This window comes from Nothoprocta perdicaria, unplaced genomic scaffold (assembly GCF_003342845.1).
Source record: "Nothoprocta perdicaria isolate Ctin4 unplaced genomic scaffold, notPer1 scaffold_405, whole genome shotgun sequence".
Lineage (NCBI taxonomy): Eukaryota > Metazoa > Chordata > Aves > Tinamiformes > Tinamidae > Nothoprocta > Nothoprocta perdicaria.
The window spans coordinates 1-8,450 of NW_020455650.1; the positions used below are offsets into that span (position 1 = coordinate 1).

Consider the following 8,450-nt stretch of genomic DNA (forward strand, 5'->3'; position numbering starts at 1 on the left):
CGGCCGCGCGCGGCCCTCACCCACGGAGAGCTGCTCCCCGGCGCGCAGCACCTCCTTGGCCAGCTTGACGGCGGCCAGCTCRTAGGCGCCCGTGCCCGCCACGCACAGCGCCGTCACGTCCAGGCCGAGCTGGTAGAACGTGGTCCGCGGGGTGCCCTCGAGCTCTGCAAGGCGGCGCGTTGACGCGGCGCCCACGCAGCGCGCCGCGTTGGGCGCCGCGTCCCCGCTCTACGCACCCAGGTGTGCCACCTCCTCATCGGTGCGCAGCTGCAGCCAGGAGAGCACGTCCACAGTGCCCGCCGGCGCCTGCACGGCGCGGGGGCTCTCGCAGGACGAGAGGAAGGCCAGCACGTAGAGCGCCAGCTCCCCCGACGTCATGTCTGCGGGCACGGAGCGCGGCGCTGGCGCGGGGGGCCGGGGGTGCACCCGCCGCCGCCGCCGCCGTCCTACCCTTGGCCGCCCTCTCCACGGCCGCCTCGCGGAGCCGCTGCAGCAGCTCCTTGCAGCGGGCGCAGCCGCCGGCGCCCGCCAGGTTCAGCGCCAGCAGCACGCTGGGGTCGGGCGGCCCCTCGGCGCCCGCGGCGCCCTCCAGCCGCTGCAGCATCCGCGACACGTCCTCGGCGGGCGCGACTGCAGGGAGCGGAGCGGGGCGCTGCCGGCCGAGCCCGCCGTGCCCGCCGGCGGCTCCCTCCGCGGCGCCCGCACTCACTGCAGCCGCCCGCCAGCCCCAGCAGGGCCAGGAGCCCCAGCGCCGGGCCGAGCATCGTCCCGCCCGCGGCGCCGCCGGCCTCTGCGCGCGGGCCCCCGCGCCCAGCTGCTTTTGAGAGGGTGCCCGCGCCCGTCTCGGCCTTATCTGCTTATCCAAGGGCGCCCCAAGGAGAGCCGGGTCCGTGCGTCAGCCTTGTTCTTGGGGCTGTGCCCGGTGCCCGTGGCGGCCGGCACCTGGCAGCGGAGCCTGACCCCAAAAACGGGGCCTCGAGCTCAGCCCAGCGCCACGGGGACCAGGGGAGCCCGTGCCCAGTGTGCCCAGTGTGCCCAGTACCCCCCGAAACCCACCAGCTTTGCTTTGCTGTGGCCCAAAGCTCTGCTCCAAAGGGCACCTTTAAATTAAAGCTTAAATCGTTCGGAACCCTCTTTAGTCCTGCCTGAAAGGCTGCCCTTGCTCTGTCCGGCGCCTGCGCGTTCACCCTGGAACCTACTAAGCACCAGGAATGGGCTGGCGTGCTTTTCGCTTAGGGATCTTCCCCGCAGGTGGGTCCTGGGCTCGGCTCCCACCGGGAATTGCCCCGGGGACAACGGAGGGAACGGGCAGCGCCGGCGCCGGGCGGGACCTGGGCTGCTGGCCARGGCGCGTGGGGCCAGCCGCGGCCACGGGGCGCCCTTGGGGGACACGGGATCGGCCGTCCTTGCCGGAGCCGGGCAGGGGGTGGCCGGGGACGCGGTCACTGTGTGTCCCACGCGTCGYCCCGTGCCTCTGCCGGGCTCCTGCCGGGCCCGGCGGGATGGGGAGCTGCTGAGCGGGCCGGAGGCCACTGGGGCAGGGTCCCTGCGCGGCACCCGGCAATGCCARCGGGGCACCAAGAGAACACATCGCATCGGCCAGCGCCGTCTGCTCGCAGCCCCCAGGCACTGCAGGGAGAACGTAGCCCCCTCTCTGGGTGCGTCAACACGGCGTTCACTCTGAAACCTACTGAGCACCCTCCTGCTGATGACGTGGGCGATGAGCCCTGGTTTTTTGGCGGGACGAGCCCCAGCTGCGGGGCCCGTTGGGAGAGCGGCCGGCACCTGCCCGCGGCCCCAGCTGTAAAAGCCAGCGGGGCTGAGCTGCTCCTCCTCCTCCTCTCCACTCGCGATGAAGGCTCTGGGGCAGCGGGGGCTGGCCCTCCTCCTCGCCGCTGCTTGGCTGCAGGCCGCGCTGGGCGAGGGGCTGGGGGGCAGCGCCGTGGGAGCGCGGCGCCGGCGCTCGCTCTCGCCGCGSCGGCATCGCCTCCGGCTGGAGGCCCCGCTCCTCCCAAGCAGCCCCGGCAGCCAGGTGGGTGCCGGCGCGGGCACGGGGCAGCCCCGTTGCTCGGGCAGAGCCGAGGGGGCCGCGGCGGGCAGCCCTCCCGCGGGACACCTGTCCCTGCAGACCTACCGTCGCCTCGAGCCCGGGGACGAGTGCGGCCTGGGCTGCTCCCCGCGAGGGACCAGCGGCTCCCGCAGCGGGGCCGGGCGGCTGCGGCGGCATCGTGGCGCAGGTGAGAGGTGGTGCGGGTAGGAGCTGGTGCTGGGAGCCCTTTGGGTGCTGCAGCCTCCGCTCGGCCTCCCCTCGCAGGGCTCCCCGGCGAGGCCGGCACCCACACGGCATCGCCGCCGGCCACGCCACCGCCGCGCCGCCCCTCGGCCCCCGTGGCCGGAGGCGAGAGGAGGGACACGGGTGAGTGCGATGCCCGCGCCGCGTCCCCGTCCCCCGGGGCCGGGAGCAGCCCCCGTCCTCACTGCCGCCTCTCCCGCAGGGCCGGCGCCCGGCCCCACGCTGGCCATGGTGGCCATGGGCTCTGTGCTGGCCGCCGTGGCCGCGCTGGGCTGCTACTGCTCCGTGAGGCGGCGCCGGCACCGTGCCGGCGCCCCCGGCGAGGCGCCCGGCGTGCCCATGGTGCCCGCGCCTCCYGCYGCTCCTGGGAATGCCGGCGTGCCGTGAGCCCCTCTGCCGCAATAAAGCTGTGGATCCAAGCATGTGTGTGTCTGGCTGCGGGAAGGGCAGTGGGGTGGCTGGGGGCGGCCGTGGTCCAGGGGCTTCCCATGGAACTGCTTCTCCTGCTGGGCTTCCCTGGGGATGGACCCATGGCACGACGCCAGCCCTGGCCCCGTGCGCTGCCCTTCAATTATTCCCGTCTTGCTTTCRCTTCTGCCTGCGCAGGAGCGCTCGGCTTAGCTAAGCCCAGCCTGGGGCAGCGTGCGGGCACCGTGGGGCCGAGAGCTCCCAGCAGGAGCGGCTCCCGGGAGCCCCTGCCCCTCTGCTCAGCTCTGGGGAGGCCAAACCTGGAGCATTGGGGGCAGTTCTGGGCTCCCCAGGACAAGAGGGACGTGGAGCTGCTAGAGAGGGTCCAGCGGAGGGCAACAAAGATGGTTGAGAGACTGGGGCATCTRTCATATGAGGAAAGAGTGAGGTGGGCCTGTYTAGCCTGGAGAAGAGAAGATTGAGAGGGGATCTTATCAACACATATAAGTACCTGAAGGGGGAATGTCGGGAGGAAGGGGCCAGGCTCTTCTCAGCGGTGGCCAGTGACAGGACAAGGGGCAATGGGAGCAAGCTGCAACACAGAAAGCTTCATCTCCATGTGAGGAAGAACTTCTTGACCATGAGGGTGCCCGAGCCCTGGCACAGGCTGCCCAGGGAGGCTGTGGAGTCTCCTTCTCCGGAGGTCTCCAAACCCACCTGGATGCCGCCCTGTGCCCGATGCTCTGGGTGTCCCTGCTGGAGCAGGGGGTTGGACTGGATGATCCCTAGAGGTCCCTTCCAACCTCAGCCATCCCGTGATTCTGTGACAGCCTCGGGACAAGCACCACATTCCCGGCTGCCTCTCTGTGCCGCGGGTTTCCGCACGAGGCAGTTCCCACACGTGGGATTCCCACGTGTGTCCTGCTGCTTCTTCTCCCCGTGCAGCACAGGAGGGAGCCGCTCCGGCGCGGGCTGGGGACCCCCTTGTTCCCACTTGCTTCCTTCTCAGAAGCAAAACGCCCATTTCTGGCTTTTTCTCGGAAAACGCGCGGGCAGCGGGGGATCTCCCTGCGCCCAGCCTCTGGGCTCGTGCTCCTCGGGCCGGGGGGCGCCTCGCCTCGCCTGTGTTGGTATCTAAGGGGCTCGCGGGGAGGATGGCGCAGGCTCGTCCACTGTCTYCTGTCAGCGTCCCCAGTGAGGGCTTGCGAATCCCAGTCGAGGAGGAAAGAAGGGAGCTGGAAACGCACTGTTTCCTCGGATGTGTCCTGAGTCCCGGGAGTCACCGGCAYGGGAGGTGGTGGATGGGGAGGGAGGAATCGCACTCAGGAGCCAGAGCATGGAGTTTCTTGCCAGCCTGACACCATTTGCGCTTCTTGCTCASTTTTCCTCTTGATCTGTAAGGTTTTCAAGACCTCTCCTGTTCCTATCTCTGTGTGCACTATGTTGAAGAGCTATTTAATACATGTATATATATTTTTTTCCACTTGAAAACCGCGCTGCTCTCCTGAGTGGATGTGTCCTTGGCCGTCCGTGTGGGAATGCCCTCCACAAGCAGCTCCTCGGGGCTGGCCCCTTGGAGGCAGCAGCCGCTTTGGTGGCACCGGTGACACTTTGGTGGCACCGGTGACACTTTGGTGGCACTGGGGCTCAGGACCCAGGGGCTGGTGCTGGCAGGAAGGGGCCCAGCCAGCGTGCCATGGCCACCGGATCCATTCCGGTTGGTTGCCAGAGCCCCGGTTCAGAGGGCCTGCAGCCCTCCAAGCCGCAGACCCGCGGCGAGGCTGGAAGCTGAAGCCGCTGAAAGGAGCAGGACCCCATCAGGCTCTCGCGGGGGGAGCCAAGAGCTTCTCCAGACCCCGGCTCCTGCAGCGGTGCCCTAGCAGCCCCTCTCCAGCGTGCCCGTGCCAGGGCAAGGGGGATCCGAGCTGCTGGAGGCGCCTGCCGCAACCCGGCCGCGTGCAGCCAGCTCCTCGGGGAAGGCGCGTGCCTGCGCCTAATGGCTTTGATGGATTCTCTTCCAGGAACTCGCCGTGGTCTTTGCTCTCTCGTGTGCACTCTCTCATGTTCTCTCTCTTTTCTTTTTTTTTTTTTCTTCTTTTTTTTTTTTTCTTTCCCCTCCCTTGTAAACACTTCATCTCGCTGGCCCGAATTCAAGTCGATGGCGGGGGGGCGACTTACAGGGGGCTGCTGTAGCCCCCCTGGGGCAGGTAGCTCCCACCAGGGGATGCAGGGGGGCTCTCCGTGCTTGCTCCCTCCATCCTCCCCGAGCAGCTCGGCGAGGAGGCCGGGGGGGCCCCCCTCGTGCCCCCTGCTTTTGGGGGCTTGGTGGGGCTGCTCTGCGTCCGCGGCTCCGGCGAGGGCAGGAGCGTCGCGGCGGGGCCGTGCGTGGGGATGCCGGCGGTGCCGCCCCGGCGCGCGGCGCCAATCGGCGCCACGCAGGGCGGCCCCGCGGGCGGCGGGCGCTGCGCCCATGCACGGCGCGCGGAGCCTGCGGCTGCCCGGCCGCGCCGTCATGTACACGGCCGAGAGCCTGCCCAAGGGCAAGAACCGAGTSATGGGGGTGAGTTGGGCAGCGGCGGCCACGGGGCGGGCGGGAAGAGCTGCTGGGCCGTGCGGTGCCCCCCAGCTCCTCCGGGACATCCCTCCCCTTCCCTGCAAACACCCCCTGGAGCGGGGAGGGCAGCGAGCCCGGTGCCTTGGGATGGGGGCAGCGTGGCTCCGTGCTCCCCTCCATCCCGCTGCTGCTGGGAGGGTGACGCCTCCCCCCGTCGCTGCCACTGGGAGAGGACTGGGGAGAGCATGGGGCTGCCCTCCAGGGAGCCCGAGAGCTGCGAGGAGGGGCTGGACGGCGCCGCTGGGAGGGGGCTCCCCTGTCCCTGCCGGGGGGCTGCTCCAAGGCAGCGCTCGCTGGGGGGGCTGAGGGGACCCGGCCCCGCGCGGCCCCTCCCCGAGGTGCGCGGGACGCGGGGCGAGCGCGCCCCGCTGTCTCCAACGCCTCCTCCCGCAGACCATTCAGATCATGACCGGCTTCATGCACATCGGCTTCGGCGTCGTCCTCACCATGCTCGCCAGCGTCTACACCTCGGTCTTCGTCACCGGCGAGATCCCCTTCCTGGGCGGCGTGTCTGTGCGTGGCACGGGGACAGGGGGGACGCGCTCGCTCCAACCCCGGGGTCCCCCTGCCTGCTGGGGACCAGGCCTGGGAAAGGCGGGGGGTGGCTCTAGTTCAGTGGCCCTGGGCAGCAAATTGCAGCACAATTTATGGACTTTTTTGTGGGATGTGGAAGCGTCCAGCCCTTCTGGATGTAAGGGTGAGGAACGGGGGGTTCCCTGGGCAGCCTGTGCGCAGCCYGGGGCTGTGCGGACGGCAGCGCCGTGCCCGAGGGGATGCGCGCCGTGCACGCGCCGACCGCGCTTCACCATCAGTCGTCACCCCGCAGTTCATCATCTCGGGCTGCCTGTCCATCGGCGCCGAGAAGAGCCCCACGGAGTGCGCGGTGAGCTGCTCACTCCCGCGCCGCGCCGTGCCGCGCCGCGCCGTGCCGGGCAGCTGCCCAGAGCCCCGCGCGTGCCCCGCCGCAGGTGAAGGGCAGCCAGACCATGAACATCATCAGTGCCATCTTCGCGCTGCTCGGCATCGCCACCTTCATCGTCGACCTCAACCTCAACGGCCTCTACCGCTCCGGCTTCGACCCCTGCGCCTACCTGGTCGTGGTGAGCGCGGCCGGCTCTGCCGCTCGGGATGAGGTGTGGGACACTCGGCCCCAAAGCGCCAGGGAGGGGACCCGTGCCATGGGGCTGGGACGGGAGCGCAGGGGGCCCGGGGCGAGCGGGCACGTGCAGCGCCGGCGCCGCTCACGGGCAACGCTGCGGCAGCTCGCGGGCAACGGCATCTCCATCGTGCTGCTCATCTTCACCGTCCTCGAGCTCTGCATCGCCGTGGCCACGGCCAGCTTCTGGTGCCGGGCGACGCGCGTGCGCTCCGCCGAGGTAGGCGCGGGCGGCGGGCGAGGGGCCGGCGGCGCCGCGGGACCCCTGCCCACCTCCTGCCCGCTTGCAGGCCATGCTCATCGCGCCCTCGGCCACGCGGGTGGACGCGCCGCTGCCCCCGGCCGAGCCGCCCAGCTACAGCGAGGTGAGGCGCGAGCGCCCGCAGCCCGGCCCGCGGCGCCCGGCAGCCCCGCTCTCCCCTTCCTCCTCCTCCTCCTCCTCCTCCTCGCAGCTGGCCGCCCCGGACGCCTAGCGCCCGATGTCCATCGAGGAGAGCCCCGGCGCGGCGCCCGGCCGCCTCCTCGCGCCACATCCCGCCTCCCACCTGCCCGCTCCGAGGGCTGAAGGCTCCGTTGTCCTCCTCGGCACACAGCYGTGTCCCAGCCTGGCCGGCCCTGCCGCGGCGATGGAGCGGCCTCCCTCTGCCTCCCCTGCTCCGGCCTCTCCGGGAAGGGCTTTTGCTCTGCCCGCCGGCTGCTTCTCAGAAGGGTCTTCCTGTGGCGGGTGGAGGGCTCTGGTAGCATAGAGGGGCCCTGCCGCCACGCTCCGTGTATGCCAGGGGCTGCCTAGACAGCCCGCGTCCGACTCGGTCCGTCCACCTCGGGTTGTACCCTTCGTGTGGGCTTCGTTTTCTCTCGGAAGTAAACACTTTGGCTGGACCTCGGCCCTCTCGTTTGCCAGGGCTTCCTTGGAGCGGCTGCTGCAAGCTCCCACCTCGGCATCAAACTCCTGAGGCCTGCGGGGCGGCCCGTCAGGGCAAGGGCGTCCTCTCCCGTTCCAAAGCCCTGCGTTGGGAGCCGGGTGCTCACACGTTGGGAATGGGCGCCCTCGGAGGGTGCTYGGGAGCTGGGGCGCGGAGGATGGCTGGAGATTCTGGGGCGCCAGGGTCCTCCCTGCTCCTCCATTCCAGTTTCCCGCTCCCTGTGCCAAGGGAAGCTGCCCGAGTGTCCCGTGCTGCTGCTTCCCGGGGCCTGTGCCCCACCGTGCTCGGGACCCCCAGCYGCTTTGGGGGCTCGTGCGGCAGCCGCGGTGGGGCCGAGCGTCCGCACGGCGCCTGGAGAGCCCCGGCTCCTCCCGAAGACGCCTGGGCTCGAGCTAAGTGTTTGCTCTTTCATCGCGAGCAGCCGCGCGCACACACGCCGAAACCTCATGGATTATTCACTCGCCGCCGGTTATTTCTGTTCCCAGCTCTGAAAAAATAATGAGCCGGGTTCGCTGCAGGAAGCCCCAGAGATTTGGGGAATATGGATGAACAGGCAGCTCTGACTTGGGGTCCGTTGCAAGCCTGGATTTGCAGCCTGGGCAGCCGGCAGCAGCACGGCGTGGTTGGGTCTGCCCACAGAGCTGCTCCCAATGCCCGCTGATTGAGCGGGATTTTCACTGTCCGTGAAACTGCACTCGGGTCAGAGCAGCCTCCCCTGCCTGCTTGGAGACTGTCCAGGCTCTGGCTCCTCCCGACAGGCCCGTGTTTAGGACGAGGAGCAAAGCGGGGACCAGAGCATCTCTCCWGCCGCCCCTGCATCCATGCCTGGCCCAGGCTTCCATCCGCAGCCTTGTGCTTCATGTCCGTCGCTGGGAAAGCACGGGGGTTAAATCTGCAACAAAAGCCCGAACGGTCATTGGGAGCTCTTTGCACACTGAGCATGTCCCCAGTGGCTTCCAAGCCAACGTGTGGCCGCGTTTGGGTGCAACTCGCCCCTCAGCGGCACAATCCGGACCGGGGCCGGGCCCGGCACGTGGCCGGCGCCGCGCGGAGGGC

At 69.8% G+C, this 8,450-nt stretch overlaps 2 protein-coding genes across 2 annotated transcripts in view; one reads left to right on the plus strand and one right to left on the minus strand.

Annotated features, from left to right (window-relative positions):
* Positions 1-20: 20 nt before the first annotated feature.
* On the minus strand, positions 21-764 carry LOC112952712 (gastric intrinsic factor-like; the record flags this gene model as incomplete). The annotated part of the gene is made up of 4 exons (XM_026045616.1): positions 710-764; positions 451-630; positions 237-380; positions 21-164 (listed from the first exon to the last, which is right to left on the minus strand). Coding segments are annotated over exons 1-4 (523 nt in total), but the record flags the coding sequence as incomplete, so codon positions are not given.
* Positions 765-5,171: 4,407 nt separating this feature from the next.
* The window catches only part of LOC112952723 (membrane-spanning 4-domains subfamily A member 15-like), a 5,664-nt gene continuing 2,385 nt past the window's right edge, over positions 5,172-8,450 (plus strand). The window contains exons 1-6 of the mRNA XM_026045626.1: positions 5,172-5,261; positions 5,709-5,828; positions 6,142-6,198; positions 6,284-6,415; positions 6,578-6,691; positions 6,762-6,836. Coding sequence (XP_025901411.1) covers positions 5,172-5,261; positions 5,709-5,828; positions 6,142-6,198; positions 6,284-6,415; positions 6,578-6,691; positions 6,762-6,836 — 588 coding nt within the window. The remainder of the gene's footprint in view (positions 5,262-5,708; positions 5,829-6,141; positions 6,199-6,283; positions 6,416-6,577; positions 6,692-6,761; positions 6,837-8,450) is intronic.